At 54.1% G+C, this 18,134-nt stretch overlaps 1 protein-coding gene across 6 annotated transcripts in view; it reads left to right on the top strand.

Annotated features, from left to right (window-relative positions):
• Positions 1 to 17,744, top strand: part of PEBP4 (phosphatidylethanolamine binding protein 4) — a 248,843-nt gene extending 231,099 nt beyond the window's left edge. For all 6 annotated transcript variants that reach the window (XM_026007924.2, XM_072719494.1, XM_026007926.2 and 3 more), the window contains 3 exons: positions 3,860 to 3,905; positions 6,393 to 6,506; positions 17,454 to 17,744. In XM_026007924.2, coding sequence (XP_025863709.1) covers positions 3,860 to 3,905; positions 6,393 to 6,506; positions 17,454 to 17,602 — 309 coding nt within the window. In that variant the 3' untranslated portion in view covers positions 17,603 to 17,744. The remainder of the gene's footprint in view (positions 1 to 3,859; positions 3,906 to 6,392; positions 6,507 to 17,453) is intronic.
• Positions 17,745 to 18,134: the final 390 nt, after the last annotated feature.

Here is an 18,134-nt window from a genome sequence, read left to right as displayed (position 1 = left end):
ACCTTGCTCTCTACTTGACCAGAGACCACTTGGTCAGAGCAAGTCTGGGAAGATAGTCTGTATCTGCCCTGGTCCAAGAACAGGGTCGCTGTGACTCTCAGTCGAGTTTTTCTCTGAAGCATCTCACATGCCATTTCCAAACTAACATGACAGAGAAGCCATGGGTTCTGAGGCATGAGAGAGTTGGAAAGGAAATCTCACGTCTATAAACCCAGAAATTCCTCCAGAGTGTCCACAGAGTCAAGCTTCTTCTTTGCAACTAGAATAACATGTGCCTCTTCCAATGACAGACAGTCATGCACAGAGCCTCCATGCACACGCACCCATACACACATGCGTGCCCACACACACTGAGGGCCAACTTCTATGAGAAAGATGAGACTATTTTTTTTTCAAAGAGGAGACCACTCATATCCTAAGCGTTTCAGGGTCCTACTGAACAATCTTCCAACCCCTTCCTCCTGCCCTCCCCTTGACAGAGGATGCTGATAAGGAAAAGAGGTCATCTAGTCTCTGACACCTTAGAAGGGCTGCGGACATCCTCCCAAGCACGCTGCCCTAACACCTCGGGTGTTCCTGCACTGATACCCTGAAAAAGCCATTCTGGGCTTTCCAGCGTTCTTAGGGATCAGAAACCTGCCAATTTCTACACTGTTTATAATTTCTATAATTATTTCCTTTTTTTAACCTTAGCATTTCAACAAGCTCATTTTGAAAATGTCAATCTGTCTTAGCTATAGTACGGGAAAGGCGGTTTTGTCTAGGCTGGGCCCATCTGAAAGAAGAGCAGGATACCTAGGGGAGGGGGGAAGGCCAGGAAGGTGGGCGCCAGGTGAAGAGGCCAAGGTGTAGGGGAACTTTCAGCAGCCCCTTCCCTGCTGCACACTCTCTTTCCAAAACTGTCTCAGACTTGATAGGTGTGGGATCTGTCCCCCAAATGCTGGGTTCAGTGCCCACCCTCAGGGCCCTTTCTAGGAAGTGCTCAGAATCAAAGATTTGCCCCACCGTACCCCCACCTTGCCAGAAAGGTTCCAGAATTTCATCCTTTCCCAGAGATTTCCAGCTTTCTAAGGTCATCTCAGGTTAAATGAGGTACTCCAGTCCATGGAGACACTTGAGGAGAGCTCATGATTTCATATGGGGGCTGGGGAGTGGGGGGTAGGGAACCATGTAACCACTTCCACTGCGGCCCCAGGCCTCCCAAGTAATATCTGTGTTTTAATAATAGTCTTCCTAAAAACCATGCTGCCTGGAGGAGTGACGGGACTGTCATGACATTGTAGAAAAAGCATAGGATGGCACTATGGGTAAAAGACATGAAATCTTGAGCTAGTGGGTCTCAAAAGTCAAAGGGTCTAAGGCTCTTTCTTCCTGGAATGTTCTGGGATTCTCCCACTCACAGCTCTGTGGCTCTGGACAAGCAGTTTGAGCTCCTTGGAGAGTCAACATTCTCACCCTTTGACTATGGCTTCCTAAGACCCCTACCACATATTAATTGTATGGTAGAAAGCTTAGCACACACCAACCCCCTGCAGGAGAGACCAGTGAGGTTCATGGCCAAAGGAAACTTAGCCAATCCTCAACCCAGCTTGAGTAAATACCAGCCACACAGACCACAGGCTCTGCAAAGGGTTGGGGGTGGGGGCGGGCGGGGTGCAGTCTCTACAGCCTGATCCTTCCTTAGAGCCTTCCTTCCCTGCTCATCCTTCCAAGGACCAGCACCTGTCCATAGGGCAAGCTCCAGAGAGACCCTAAGAACTCTAAAGCCATCAATGCCCTCTGCTCTCAGCTACCCCAACAGCTGCCTCAGCTGAGCTCAAGGGCAGCTCCCTCAGAGAAGGTGGGCAGGAAGGGCCGCTGGCTTTACTCAATGAATCCACAAGTGTGCGGGTGTGAGTACGTCTTTGCCAAGCTGGCCCCAGTTGATGAGAAAAGACTCCCCAGAGTGAAAGAGGGGAAGGACAGCCTTTCCACACTGATCAAGGCTACAGATCAGACTTTCCACATTGCTCTGCACAAACTCCCTGACCTTACGGGCCCCAGCCCCCACCCTCAGCCCTCCCTGCCCTCACTCAGAGGAGAGAGGCCTGTTTATCACTCTGGGTGGGACCCAAGCCTGTGGGGAATTAAAAAGAAACAGCCAGCTTAGGTTGCTATTGTTTTGTTTAAACAAACCGCTGGCTGGGCTGACTTGGAGAGGAGTGAGGGGGTGGCTGGGAGCGCAGAGCAGGCTGGGCTGGGCCGCCCTGGGCTTAGCCCCCATCTCTCAATCATGCTAGAGCCGCCAGAGAGCCAGACAGCTATTTTGGGAGAGTGGCTGCTAGGGCCTGGGCCCTCACATCCTCTCCTGAGCCAGATGGGTATCAAGGAGAGAGGCCTCCATTCCCCAACCCCTTTCCCCTGCCCTGGTACCCACTGGCTTCTCAACCGCTGGCCACAACTGGGCCCCATGCCAGCCCTGGGTAAGACAGGGCCTGACACTGCTGAAAGTGGGCCAAGGCAGAGCTGGCATGAGCCCTGCTGTTCCAGGGACCAAATTTAAAGTCGGCCTGGATGCTCCTAAGCAGACAAGACTGGAAGGGGGGGAGTTGTTGCGGCTTGCTGGAAGGGTGCCGGAGGACAGAGATCTCACCTGCTCAGGGTGAGGAAAACCAAGTGGGAAAGCGGCCCAGGGTGGAGGGCCCCATTCTGCAGTCTCCCACCCATTGTCCCAACCAACTGTCTCCTAGCCTAGACAGAGACAAGCCTGGGGGAGGAGATGTTCTAGCCAAGGAGGCCCAAAGTAAGAACAGTTGGTAGACAAGCTACAACACAAAGGGGAAGACATCAGGAGGCTTCAAGAAGGGGGTGGGGGGCGCGGCTTTGACTGTGTAGCAGGTAAACCCAACTAGGAGTTGGGTCCCCCAGCTGACCCTGAGAGTCTCTGCAGAGAAATAGGAGGAAATCTCACAGCTCCCCACTCCCAAACCCTCATCCTGAGCACCTCTGAGAGGGGAAGTAGCAGAGGCTACACCAGGAGGGCTTAGTGGAAAGGTGGCCAGAGCACTGTTAGGTGTTGGCAGAACCAATGAAAAGCCATGCTAATCACCATCATTAAGGCCATAAAACCCCACACCTAGGGGCCCCCGAGCTGTGGCACGGACCCAGGGGCCCGGCTCCAGTCCCTTTCATCTAAGCATCTCCCAGTCCTGCACAAACAATAATTAGCACCCGCCCCCGGGATCGCCTCATTATCCCACAGACGCGGAGCAGAGGGGAGAGGGGAAGGGAAGGAAGAAGAGGGAAACTGAGGCCAAACAATCTGCCCAGGGGTTATGGGCTGAGTCCAGTCAAGGCTGGGGAAGAAGCTGCCTCAGAATCAGTGGCCTCTGCCCTTCTGGACTCAGGCAGCCATCAGCCTAATGTTCTGAAGGCCCCAAAGAGAGTCTGAGAGGCTGGGTTGGCTTAGCAAGGCTGGGAGGATTGTCAACCCCTGCCTTAGATCTGACCGGACCCCATGGGCAGAGACCTGTATTTCATGCCCAGTCTAGGGGCACAGGTGATAGGAATGGAGCAGCCCTTCCAGAAATGTCCTCTCGCTCTCTCCAGTGGTCATGGCATCCATCTCTTCCTCCCAGGCCACCCTCAGCAATGCCCGTGTCTATCCTCTCTCCCTGGACCCCCTGAGGCACCATTTCAAACCCCATAGTCTGTTCTGGCAACATGTCCCAGGAGCAGCCATACATGTTCCTACTCTCCTATCTTACTCCCTTGGGGAGAGAAAGAAGTTAGCAAAACCCACTTGGACTGAAATGTGGTGGTGGTGTGGCCTTCTGCTGCCCCAGGGGGAACCAACACCTATGCCTGTCTCTCATTTCAGGGCATTGATATAAAGAAAGGGAAGCTCCAGGGCCAGGAGTTGTCACGTGAGTACTATCCTCCCACATCCCTTGCCCCAGCCAGGGCAGCGGTGATGACCACAAGAACCATAATAATGCAACTTAATGTTGAGACTTGGCGGTGCAAAAATGCACACAACCTAGGAGTTTACTCATACTAACTGCTAATTTAATGGTCACATTGGTCTTTGGAGGCTGCTTCCACCAGCATCTCCATTTTATTTTATTTTATTTTATTTTATTTTATTTTATTTTATTTTTTATATTTTATTTTATATTTTATTTTATTTTATTTTTTAAAGATTTATTTATTCACGAGAGATACAGAGACAAAGAGGCAGAGACATAGGCAGAGGGAGAAGCATGCTCCCTGCGGGAACCCGACATGGGACTCAATCCCAGGACCCCAGGATCACACCCTGAGCCAAAGGCAGACCCTCAACCACTGAGCCACCCAGGCATCCCAATATCTCCATTTTAAAGAGAACGAAACCCAGGAACAAACCCACCTGACCCACGGCTCACAAGGAGTAAGGGGTGGGGCCAGCGTTCAATGCAGGGGTCTGCGGGGAGAGCCCCGTAACTGTTCTCCTGGAGGGATTGGCAGGGTCACTCCCTTCCCTAGCCTGCCTCCCTGCGTTCCCCTGCACCCAGTGCCACAATGCGCTGGCATGAGGCTCCAGAGACCTCCCTTTTCTCGGATGCCCGCCCTTCCCATCCCTATGCATCCCCAGTTCCATTCGCCCTCGGACTCCCCCTGCAAGACCATGCCCTCTACTCAACTTAAAGGGGATGCTCAGGTGCGGACCTGGCCTCTGAAAAGGACCCAGCAAAAAAGACAGATGAGCCCCATAGTCTCACAACACAATGTGAGGTCAGACATCAGATAGGCCTGGGTTCAAATCCCAGCTTCACCACTTCTATGGGCCTGATTTCACCTCTCAGAGCCTCACGTCCTCATCCAGAAAATGGGGATAACACTCATCTTACCAGGTTGTGGCGAGGATTAAGGAGATGTCACAGAGGAAGGTACGTAGCCAGGGCCTGGCATCTAGAAGTGGCTCAACATGTGTGTATCCCTTTCCTTCCTCCTCATGACTCCTCATCTCTACTTCCGGGGAGGATGATTCTTCAGGAAAGCCCTGGTGAGAGGGGTACAGTCTCCACTCCCCTGAGGACAAATTCCCAGCTGCATAGAAGCAGTGAGTTCCAACTGCAGCCTCATGCACACAGAATCACGGACACCAGCTCTTTGGCAGCGTGGAGTGTGCCCACCCTCAAGTGCACTTGGCAATCCACGCATTCACCAGCCTTGCCAAAAGCTGACCCAGCCACTTCTGTTTCTCCACACACCATCACACCAGTTCTAGCAACACCTGCACCTGCACCAGTATAGACCCCAAGTCATACAAATTCACATAGCTCCTGGCACCCCTTGTGCTGTTCTGACTCGGAGCACACACGTGCGCCTGTATCAGTCTGCAATCAGAAACTCAGGGAGAGATGACTAGGCAGGAATTCCCCTGGCCGTGAACATGCTGGAGGCCCCTGTGGCCGGAAGTGCACCATGAGGAACACTTCCAAAGGCTCCAAATAGCGAGTGGTTCTTGTCTAATGACCGGGAGAGGGAGGTGGCCATAAAGCACCGACACTTCCTCCCACCAGCATCCTTACTGTGAACACTCCATCCCCACCCACCCCCAGGAAGATTCCTGGCTCTTTAAAAGGGGAGATGAGAAGAGTGAAGGGGAGGAGGCAGAGGCACACAGATTGGAAGGAGGCCCAACTGGAACCAACCACAAAAGTCTGGCCCACAAAACCCCTGCATAGATTTGGGAAAGAAGGAGAGGTGCCCCCAGCCCACCTCTCCTCTACCCTAGAAAAAGACCTATCTCCTGCACTGAGGGCAAAAGGGAGGGTTGATAGGCCTTCTCCTCCGGAAGAGCCTGAGTGGGCTCCAGTGCCCCAAGCACCCAGATCCTACACTTCCATGATCAAACCTTTGAACCGAGTCCCACCCACCCCCGTAACCACTTCCAGATCCTCCGGATCCAGCCAAGAAATTGGCTTCTTTGGGAATTGAGTTCATAAGGAAATGCTGAAAAAATAAATAAAAATCCACTGCCAAACACTCGCACAGAGGAAGATGGGTTTCTCTTGAGGCAGGAAATCCATCAGGATACACTAAAGCAGCAAAGGGATAACACCAACACCCACTGGCCAAGAAAGGCCCGGGAGTCCCACCAGCACCCAAAATCCTCAACCAGCCCACACCTCGTTCTCCCTGCACTGCCCAAGATAAAGTGCTTCCTAAAAGAAGCTACCGAGGCTGAGATCCTGCCAAAGAGAAATCCTAAAGGTTAGCAATGGGTAAGCTCCCAGCTGGGACCCCAGGAGAGTTGAGGGGGACCAAGAAAGGCACAGAGAACTCTCTTTTCCTCTGGCCCAGGGCAGCCAGGAGCCCCTGGGTACTGTGCACTGGGGGCCTACCCTCTGTCCTTCTTCTGCCCCTAGCCTACCAGCCTCCCTCCCCTCCAGCAAAAACTGGCTTCCACCGCTACCAGTTCTTCATCTATCTTCAGGAAGGAAAGAACATCTCTCTCCACTCCAAAGAGAACAAAACTCGAGGTAAGGCCTTCCCGTCTGCCAAAGCCAGTGTGAATTCTGGGGTGGAAGTGGATGCTTGTGCATGAATGGGGAAGTTGGGACCTTGACCCCTACCCATGAGCCTTGGAGGCCAGAGTCAAAGGGTGGCCTTTCTGGGCAGTAGACTGGAATGAGTGTTCTAAAGAAGGTGTTGGCATTGGATGGAATCTCCCCCAAGACGTAAGTCCCACAGACCAAGATGGTGGCTTTAGTTGGGTGGGTAGGTCTATAAGGCCCGGTCCCAAAGGAAATAACTGGAGCCAGTGAAAGAAGCATTTCCCCAACTCAGCCTTGAATGGCATGTGCAGGCAGCTACCCCGCAGCACTTCTGCAGGTAATTGTACCCTATAATTGAGTCTGATCTGGGCAAGAAGGCCCTGGAATGCCACCCTGCCAGTCTGTCTTCATTGGTCGTTAATTGCTCTGTCTGCCCAGTACTACCTCAATGGCGCAGCAAAAACTTCCCTAGCCATGCGCCTTCCACTAGCTTCTCTGAGCAGCCCTTCTGTATCCTGGAGAGGATCCACTCCCTGTAGCCACCAGAGCTGGGGAGCGGGAAGACCTGTGGACATCTGGCCACTGCAATGCCTCAGGCAACTCACCTGACCCTGTGTGAGCCATGCCCCTCCTCTGAGCCTTGGATTTCTCTCCAGGAAAATGGGAAATAAAATATGCTCTCTGCACTCTATCATCTCCCCATTTGGGGGGAAGGGAAGATAACGTGGAACGTGCAGATGCCATCTCGAGAGTACAAACAGCACATCCCCCAGGCTGGCAGGAGGGTGAGTGGGTGGGTGAGTGTCATCAGCCATTTGCTCTCACCCAGTGACCCTAACCAACTTCTACCTACTGGGAAGCCAGGGAAGGTATTGTTACAAGGCTGTTGCCCAAGGCCCCAGAGGTTGAACGAAGGAGGCCTTCAGGTGTGCTAAGCAGGAGCCACCAATCACAGAAGGCTCTGGGCTGCCCTGAAAGCAGAGTTGGTGCAACCTTTCCACTGGTGAACCCTCCCCAGGTGCCCTCAGCACCTTGCCAATCTGTAAATCTGCTTAAACTGCTTTCCCAGAGACACACTTGCAAATCTGGAAACAAAGAAAGACAAGAAAAATGTATCTTGCCCAAGCCAAGATGAATTTCTCCTGTTCCCTGGATCCGGCTCCTCTCTTCCACCGATCCAGGCACTGCACTTTCTGGGAGCTGAGAACTAGCACCTCAGCCCACCATGTTCCCCCACAGAGTAAGGCAGTGCCTCTGAGACCCACGTTAGACATCAAGGTCACAAAGCCCACACCCTGGGGGAGGGGAGGTAATGCTCAGGCTGTCCCCTGAAAGAGCCCCCCCACCCCCACCCCTGCAGAATCAAGTGTTTTCTGAAGGGTGGGGTGGCAGGGGAAGGAGAGACAGTAGGTTGTGAAGCCAGGAAGAGCATGAAAGGAGCAAAGGAAGAAGGGAGGGGCATGTCGCAGACACTTGGCCCTGCCATGGCTGCGGTCCTGGTCCTCGGGTTTGATCCTAGCTGGTCCTCCAGAAAACACGGTGGCTTGTGTGCCCCTCCCATGACACTGGCAGCAGCAAAGAGGCTCAAAACCTACCTAGACTGACACCCATTTATTGTCCCCCCAGTCTCTGCCCAAACCACAGTTTGTTATGCACACCCCTCAACACACACACGTACACACATGCATGTGTGCGCACACACACACACATACCCCCTCTGATCTATGTGAAAACTTAGGACCTGGGCTTGCATCTGGGCAGTCTCTTGACTTCTGTGCCATTTTGCTTGCTGCCAGAAATGGAGGTGGAAAAATTATCCTCCCAGGTGAGCTCTCTGGCCGGCCAGGGTTCCAATTCCACCATATGACACCTTCCAGTGCTTAGGATAGGACACTGATTCCACTGCACAGGGAATGTTCCCTGCCCTCAGGGGGCTTACAGTCTACTTTGAAAACACTTAAATAACAATGCAAAGCAGCTTATAATTAAGCACTTAATTGCATGTTTCTGGCTTTAAAGACAACTGGAGATTAAGTAGATTTAGGGATTGTCTCTACCTTCCTAGGATCCCCTTCCCTCCAAGAAGACACACCCTCCTTAGCCAGGAAGGGTGCAAAGGTATTTTACTGCAGGGTGAGGAGATCTGTACTGCCAGTCTCCAGCTAGTGATGTGATGTGTGGGCAAATCAGCTATCCTCTCTGAGCTTCAGTTTCCCCGTCTAGAAAATGAGGGGTTGGACCTAGATGATCTACAAGTCTGGATGGCCCTGAGGCTACATGGAAAAGGCGCGGCCTGGGCTGGGCCTCAGAGAAGCAGGACATTTGAATTCTTCAGTGAAAGAGAGAGGAAGCCCTGGGCTGGAGAAACCACAGATGCAAAGATAATTTTTTAAAAGTGAGAAGGGGCACCCCTCGTGAGAGGCACTGAGGCCGTGAAAGGAGAAAGGGGGAAGCTTGCGCAGTTTCATGAAAGCCCAGCAGAGGCATGATCTGGGCAGGTACCGTGAAGTGTCATTAGACATAGCCCATGGGAGAGGCGACACACAAAAGCCACCCTTTAGAACTGACTAAGCTGGAGTGGTGGGCTGGACTCAGGGGAGCAACAGCACAGGAGGCCGCCAGAAGCATGAGATGTGTGCCTGGATGAACCTGGGGGGCCATGGCAGTAACAGAAGCCGCCCTTGCACTTCGTTAGAACTCCAAAGGTCTGGCGCTCTCTGAAGCACCTGCACCGTGCTTGTGGATGCAGGGAGCCCCAGGCTGGGCCAGCCCTCAGGAGCCCAAGACCTGGAGCCAAGGAACACAGGCCCTGGGCCTTACTTTGGTCTAGTTTTCTCCCCATGGGAAGGTATCCTTGGAAAGACAGGGGAGTCCTAGGCTACATATGGTAGAACCAGCCACTTGTGTTTCCTGGACAAGGAAGGCAGGGACAGATTTAAAGATTGAAGGGGAAAGCCAGTATGCAAGAGCCAGGTAGAAAGGCACCCCTGAAGGACAGTTGACTTGAGCCCATCCTATTGGGTCCTTTCCTCCCTAGGACTTAGGTATGAATGACAGTTTAGGATGAGAAGCAAGTGTGACATTATTCTAGTTGAACTTGTATGACCATGGGGGCTGGGGAACATTGCTCAGTGCCAGGGACTGAAACCCTCTCCAAGGTTTTTCGCTATTCTGTGACCTCAAGACAACAGATATGGGGTCAGCAGATGGGATACCTTGATATATCCATTGTGTGGCCTTGGACAAGCCACTTCACATCTCTAGGCCTCAATTTCTACATCATCAAGATAAGGGATTGGACTAGCTGGTCTACCATTGATTGACACTTAACAAACTTGCTCCCGGCTTCCCAAGTCCCCCCACCTACCCCCAAGTCCTGTGAGACAAGTGCAGCAAGCAAGTGATCAGACTTGCCTAGCCCAGCCAACTCCACACACTTCTGGGTGGAAGCCCTCCCTCAGACGCTGATCTGCCAGGACCATAGCGAGGGCCCTAGAAGGGGATTTGGAGACACCTTGCTTCAAGTTTATGAAGCCCTGCCTTCCCACCCCTCCTGCCTTTACACAGCTCCCTCCTCTCCCTGCTGGTCTCCCCACAGCATGCTGGGCATGATTCACAAATGCCCTCTGCATTCGTTGGGATGATGTCGAGCTGTCGAGCGTGTGTAAGGCAGCATTGTAGGTGCTGTGGGCAGAGAAGTGAGCCATGTGGACCAGGTGCCCGCTCCCATGGATGTATGATCTCCCCTGGTGTAGCTCTGTGGATAATTAGAGCTCACGGAACCAGTGGAGGGAGAGACTCAGATAGTTGGAGCATGACCACATCCCAAACAGTGAACAACAGTGAAGCTAAGAGAGCCCTCTGACCAGAGCTGGCCCAGTTCCACTGACATTTGTCCCAAAGGCAACACCTCACCCTCCCAAACTTGGGCCTGCAACACATTGGACTTGCACCTCTGCCTCCAACCTCTCCCAGCTCTCATACCCACCCCCCTGCACCTTCTACGTCCAAAGCCCAAAATCTGGCCTCGGGGCTCATCTGTGGCTCGCGACGGTTCACCCCTGCATCTTCTTCCGCACAGCCACCTTGGATTCGGCACCTAGGCTCCTACTACTTTGTAGGGGAACCAGCTGAATGAGTTGAAGGGACGTGTGCAACAAGTGCCCGCACACACAGTGCTGGTTCACACCCCATCCTGGGCCCCAATCTATACCACGTGCTGCCAGACACCCACCGACTCCTGCTGTCTAAGTCCATGGTGGAGCCCACCACGCTCCCCCTCGGCCCACTGATCCGGGCAGACCATATCTCCCGTTCCCCCATTTCGCCCATTCCCCCATTTCTCCTGTTCCCCCATTTCTCCCATTCCCCCATTTCTCCCATTCCCCCATTTCTCCCATTCCCCGAGCCGGATGGCCCTGTCTACCTGCAGAACACCAGCCCTGCCCTCCCCCCCATGATGCTTTTCCACAGGGCGGTCTTTTTTTTTTTTTAATATTTTATTTATTTATTCATGAGAGACACACACAGAGAGGCAGATACAGGCAGAGGGAGAAGCAGGCTCCATGCACGTAGCCCAACGTGGGACCGGATCCCAGGTCTCCAGGATCACACCCTGAGCTGTAGGCAGCACTAAACCACTGTGCCACCAGGGCTGCCCCTCCACAGGGCGGTCTTATCTCAACTTGACCCTGCCCTCCACTACTGGTGTTCCTTCCACGTGCTCAGTGACACTGTGTTGTGCCTCCTTGCTCACCCACTTTCATCTTTTTTGTATTACTCAATCATTTTTCACTTGCACGGGTCCCACTTCCACCATGAGGCTCTAAATTCCTTGAGGGAAAAGCTCACCTCTGCCGGATATTTCCTCTTAACCACCTGGCCCTGTGCTCTGCCCACTGTGAACTTGCAGTCAATGAGGATGTTTGTGTAGGGGACACACCCACGTATGCACATGTACAAGCCACACACACACACACACACACACACACACAGCTGTACATTCTCACACCCCCATATTCAATTCATCATCAACTTCCTTTAACACCTGAAAAGACTGCCACCCCTGTGAGCACCATGACCACAACTGACAATTTTGGCCTCCACATGCTCCCTGTCCCAACGACAAGCAGGCAGGAAGGACCCCTTGTGCCTAGCCTCTCCACCAGCCTGCCCTGCCTCTCCCTGGCTGTCCCTTCACTCAGCTGCCAGACCCTGTGGGGTGCTAGGACCACAGCCACTGCTCCCACTGGGTGAATGAGGAGACTGAAGCCCAGAACCCTGATGTCTTAGGGATCCACAGTTAATAGCAAAGATCTCTGACTTCTGGGGCAAGACTTTTTGCTCCTACTGCCCACTTACCCACATTCCCTCTCCCCTCACCCAGACCACCAGACATCTGAGCTCTAGTGTGGGGATAAAGAGTGAGCAAGTCCATCCTAAAGCCCTGGGTGCCCTTGGCTAGCAGCAGCAGCCACCTGAGGCTGTGGGCTCCCGGGCCCCTCTCCCGGAGAAGGCTATAGCACTGTGTGGAGACTAGAACTCCCGGGGAACTGTGGTCTGTGTCATGCCACATCTCAGCCACCTGGCCCGGAGGTGTCACGAGCCAGCCTCACGGCCTCAAGCTCCTCTCACAAGGGATCTGGGGAAATCCCCTCCGTGCCCCACAAGATGATGTGCCTCTCCGAGGCAGCGAGCCCAGGATGGTGCCACAGTGCCAGGGGAGCTAACGGGCCACACCAGCCTCCGTCACCGCCTTGCTGGGGCAGCCTCGGAGACCTGCAGAGAGACTGTTCCTTGCAAAACGGGACGGGAGGGGTAGAGGAGGTTTCCTGGGTTCTGGACCAGGTGCCATAACCCACTCCCCAGCACCACCCACACCTGAATTGAGCAACTCCTGGGCTGAGACTTGCCACACAGCAGGGTTTAAGTCTTGCCTGTGGCCTTTAAAGGCCTGAGGTAGCACCATGGGTGACTGAGACAATGGGCTTTGCAGGGGAAATGTTTGAAAGCACAGGCCAAGGGCAGGAAGGCAGCAGAACTCCAAGCAGTGTCAACATAGGAGGCATTGATGGGGAGGGACAGAGGCTGGGAGAAAATCTTGCCAGGCCTGGTGGCAGCGAGGAAAAAGTACATGGTGTGGGCAAAGATGGAAGGAAGGGGGCCCCCGCCTGCAGACCAGCCCCAAACACACACAGAGACACACACAAACACACACAGCCCACTGCAAAACAGCCCCTCCCCCCTGCCATGACCTCCCATGGTGGTTCACCTGGCCAGGCCCCAGAACCCCCCGGGGCCCAGCCCCTGAGTCACTGTGTGGGCTTGTGTCAGGCAGCCCTCTTCTGCCTCCCAAGGGCCCCACCCACCTGGCAGAGCGGGTAGGACTGGGGGCCTGGCAGCAACCCAGATGGGGCCATCCTGGGCAACTCTCAGACAGGCACCCTGGCTGGGAACTGCCTGCACCCTCCACGGGCCGCAGGCAGCCCTCTTCAGGAGGCACGCCCCGGTCAAGCTAAACATCACCCGTCCAAGGCAGTATTGAACAGATCATCGGGAAACCACAGACTATCCCCAAATTTCAGCCAGAACTCCAGCCGGCTACCACCAGCAAATCCTGGAATTGATCACCGGAAGCTGAAATTGACAGCTCGGAGCCTTCTCTCCCACCCCCTTCCCCACCTGACCCCCCCCCCCCCCCGCCCCCGGAGAGGGAGGCATGGGTGATCCATTTACTGGGTAAATAGGAATTGCACTTCTACTCTCCAGCCCTCCAAGTGCTCCAGAAGAGCCGGGTAACCCCTGCCCACCTCCGGACCCTCCCCCCCTCCCCCTCCCCCAGCATCCCTATCCTCACTTCTACCAAAGTCAAAGTGGTCCCCTCTACCCCAAGCCTCTCAAGCCAGCAGGATCAGCCACTCAGCAAATATTCTCCAGGAGTAATTGGATGTGATGGAACGAGGGCTTTTCAGCTCCTGAGTGGAAGTCTCCGGATGTCATTTAATGGCACAAAAAATAAGAGGCCCAGGCCTCCCGCCTACCACCGCCAGGACATCATTAATCTCAGCAGAAAGGCATCAGTGCTTCTATCACGCAGCCAGCCCCGCGAAGAACCAGACAAATTACAGACCTGAGCCGGGCGCTCGATGGGGCGGTTATTAGGCTCGTGTTCAATTTTTGTTCTTTCTTCAGGGCCACTATCCCCTGACAAGAAGCAATGGTGTCCCTAGGGAAAGGGGTGGGTGAGGTGGCGGGGAGACAGGGAAGAGGTGGCCGCCTTGGTTAGACACGACTCGCCTGCCTTGCAGGACAGGGCAGCTGCTCCTCACAATAGAGGCCCAAGCAGCTCAGCTCACAAAACAGCTCAGGGGAGGGAGACCCCAAGTCTCAGGACCCTGCCCACTTGTTCTGCAGCCCACCTGAGTAGAGGCCTCCATCCCAGTGGGGGCTTCCCAACCCCTACTTTCTGGGCTGAGAGGGAGACACTTGAGGGCCCCCTGAGGACCAAATGGCAAGTCAGGTGGGAGATGTCCCTTGGCTAGAGTGAGGACACACAGGGAACACTGCCCTGTGCCCCTGGGAAGTCTTAAGAGTGAGCCTGCTAAAGAGACCAGGTGTGATGCTAAGAATGGGACCCCATCTGCCAGGAGCTGCAAAGTTGTGCTCCTGGCCAAGGCCTAGCTTGTTACTAGTCCAGTGTTCGTTGTTTTGTATTATAAACCTGTTGAGGGAAGGAGTAGGACCTCAACGCAAGCAAACCCGCTATATGCCCAGCAGACACCGGGAAGCAGCTATCAGTTGGGCTGTCAGATTGCCCTCAGCCCAGAGGTTGCTCATTCTAGCAGAAGAGCTGTCCACCCCATTCCCACAAGTCCTCTAAGGGGGAGGAACCAGGCCAGAAGAATATTTCTCAGCCCTGGGATGCCTATTTAACCCTGATAGGCCCAAGAGGGCTGTCCAATCCCATGTGATGAACCACTCCCAAACAGTGCTAAGCCAACCCCACAGCCTGGGGAAGCTGGGGGCAGAGAATGACTATCAGACCTGCCCCAGGGCGATTCCAGAACTTTCTAGCCATCGCAGCTCCTGAGACTCAAGCTGGGAGGATGAGTAGCTGAAATCTTGGAGCCCTCTCCCAATTGTTGAAGTCACTGTCTAGGAGAGATTGGGCACCCAGTGGTGGCTCAGAAACCCCTGATGGCTTTAGGTAAGCTCACCCAGCTCTCCTCTTGGCCCATTTCTGGAACATCTCTCACATCCAGCTTCCTTCATCGCCAACGTCTCCCCTATCAGCACCAACCAGTAGGGGAGAGACTGGCCCCTGGGCACAGCCAAGGCATAAGGCTTCCCGGGATGAGAATGGTGCCCCCAGGGTTGTGCAGAGAACATCTGGCACATCCTACACAGCAGCCCCACCCTGAGGAGACCAGGCCCCAGTGTTCCAGCAGCAGACATCCTCCTCCTTTCTCCCTCACTCACTACGCCTGCCCTGAGCCTAGGAAGAGCCCATCCTGGGTGGGCCCGAGGGTACGAGGGGAGTGGCCTGCGCCAAGACAGCAGCACCACCCTCTTCCTGCAGGGTAGCAGCCTCTGCAGCTCCAAGATGGAGCAGTGCCATACAGGATGGGACTTTCCTCCACATGGTGACCACGAAGCCACAGCCTCTGAGCTCCCCATCTCTCCCCACACACACCCCTAAGGGCCTGACTCACCCCTCTTCCTTCTAGAACTTGCACAGGGTCAGTTCCTCTTGCCCTTTGTGGCAGGAAATGGGGGTGTAAGGAGTCAGGGCCCAGCCAGGGGAGGAGGCAGTAGGAGGCTAGCAAGCTGTCCTCGCTCTCCTGAGGGACATGGGCTGGTTTGAGGAACTGCCCAAGAACCACAGCCTTGTCGGAACTGTGACCAGGAAGGAGCTGTGAGGCCCTTAGGGCAATCCAAGCTCAATCAGGAGAAGTCCTCTGAGCTAGAGAAGGGCAAGGTCCAAGGGAGGGAAGCCAGGTCTCCCTCAGGGTACAGGGGATTTCTTTCCACCGCTCACCCTGATCTCGTGATGAGAGTTTCAATTCCTTCCTGCCCACCAAGGTTTCTTCCTGCCCTACTCGGTGGGGAAGGCCCCCTTGTCCACATGCCAGTCACACACCAGTTCACCCATGAGCACTTTTCCTGGCTTGCAATTGCACACACACACACACACGAATACACACATGCACACACTTTCCCAGGATCACGGTACCACCAGTTCTTTTCCAACCAGCCAGGCTCTCTGGGTTTGAAGACCATGCCAGGCCAGGTCCTCACTGCCTCCCTTCCCAGTGGAAGACCCCACAGCACTGAAACACCCACCTGTCGTCACCTAGCAGCAGCCTTACCCCAGGAGAGGGTCTCCCAGGACCCAGGGACTCTCTCCCTAATCTGAGCATGCAGTCACCAGATGGGACCTGTGGGGACCTGAAGAGGCCCTTCCCTGCATCCCTGCCCCTAAGAAGCATCTTCACCGGAACCCCATCTTGTGCCCCATCCTCCCATCTGTGCACTGGAGATAAAAATAGTCCCCCCTTGTGAGGATTAAGTGTATGAATATGCATGGAGTTCCTGGCGCATAGGAAGCACGATATAGATGTGTTATTACTATTATTATTATTTGCATTATCATTATTATTGTCTTGTTTCTTTGGATTAAAAAAATTTTTTTTGTTTTCCTTGAAAACACTTTTGAAGTACAAATAGCCCCAGGGTAGGGGAGGAAGGATGTTAAGTGGAAAAACAGCACTTCAAGGGACTTGCTGTCTTCCTTGTTAAAAAGGGTAGCGGGTGCAGACAGAGGACCACAGGCAGATAAATGGCAGCTCCGAGAGGAATGCTCAGCTGCCACCCTTGCCCTGCTTTCTCTGTGCATATTCGAGATTACTCTTCTCCCCCCCCCTCCCCCCCCCCCCCACCAGGAGGACCAGGGCATATCAGTCACTGTCTCGCTCTGCTCCAGGCAGGGTCTTCCCTGAGCTCCCTCCACCCAAAGAAGGTTCGTAGATTTAGCCAAAAAGAAAAAGAAAACAGGATGCCCAGTTAAACGTGAATTTCAGATAAACAAGGAATGAGTTTTTAAGTATGCTTCATGCAACATGTGGGACGTGCTTATGAATTATTTGTTGTTTATCTCAGATTCAGGTTAAGCTGGACATCCTGTATTGTAGTTGGCAATCGTGCCCAGAGGGTGCCTGAGGCCCAGGGTTTGGGAAACAGGACCGTGGGAATACGCTTTTGACCACTTCCCGCAGCTTCTCCCCAGTGCCCGGGGCTATGCCCTCCTTGCCCTGCTGCTGGGCCTGTCCACACTCGCCCCAGGAGAGGCACCTCCCCCTGCACCCCTGTGCTTTCTCCCCTTGCGGAGCACCTGGGCACCAGCTGGGGACTTCTCACGCATGCTCTGCTCCCGCGGGATGCAGGTGCTCAGGAGTGAGGAGAGCCCTTCCCCTCCACCTCTGCCACAGCTGGGCTTCTGGGAAGAGAATGGAAGAAGGACACGGATGCTTGGGCCAGTCTCAGCGCCAGCAGCTGGGGTGAAGGAAAGAAGCATGTAGGCCTCAATCATGGGGTCAGGAGAGCCTGCGGAAAAAGAAGGGTGGGTAGAGGAAGTGCGCAGCCCACCCGACCGGGCACTTCCTTTCTACATGTGAGTGAGGAGGCAGGGTTATGGCAACCAAAGGCAGTGCTTGACCTAGTCCAGACTCAGTTCCCACTGCTTCCCAGGCACTCTGCTAACATCCAGCTAGGACCCAGAAGGCACCCCCAGGCGCTCTGACACCCTGGGCCCTAGGGCCAACATCCTCACCTGCTGCCTCCACTTCCCCAGAGGTGGCCTTCCTCTCAGACCCTGCCAGCTCCCTGTCCATGGTTGTCTCTCACTGCCTTCCTCTGGTCTGTTTGTCCTTCCAGCCTCTTGGAAAATGGACAAATTCCTGAACCGCTTCCACCTGAGCGAACCAGAAGCAAGCACCCAATTCATGACCCAAAATTACCAGGACTCGCCAAATTACCAGACGCCCGGAACAGGAAGCTCGGAGCCCAGGGACAAACCCAAATAGAGACAACTGCCTGCCAGACGTCAGGCTTCGCGCTGCAGATGTGTGTGTCCACTGTGCCCCGCCAGTTGGTCTGAGTGTAGAACACTCTCTGGGTACGGAACCCCTTCTCTTCCAAATTAAAAAAAAAAAAAAAAGTCATCCAGGGCAGACTGGTTGGTTGTGTTCTTTCCTAACCTGTCGTCTTTCAAAAACTGAGAAGAGATTAATCAATGTCCAGCCCTGGGGTTTTCCTATAAATGCGAGTTGGCGGGGGCAGGGTGCTGGGGTAGATGGAGAGGCAGGAAGTGGGGGTTCCTAGGCCTCAACTGTCACTGAGGCACTGTGTGGCCTTGAGCAAATCACATGTCCTCCCTAAAGTTCTGCTTCCTCGATTGTGAAACCAAGGTAAGATGGAGAGTTGGAGTAGTTGGTTTATCACCACAGTCCTTTCCAACTCTGACATCCAACAGATGTTGTTGGCACCTCGTACGCATGTGCCTGACCTGCTAGGTGCTAGGGATCCATATGTGAACAGTGCAAGACAAAACCTAGG

This window comes from Vulpes vulpes, chromosome 9, assembly GCF_048418805.1.
Source record: "Vulpes vulpes isolate BD-2025 chromosome 9, VulVul3, whole genome shotgun sequence".
NCBI classification, from domain to species: Eukaryota; Metazoa; Chordata; class Mammalia; order Carnivora; family Canidae; genus Vulpes; species Vulpes vulpes.
This window is presented reverse-complemented; position numbering and strand designations above follow the sequence as displayed.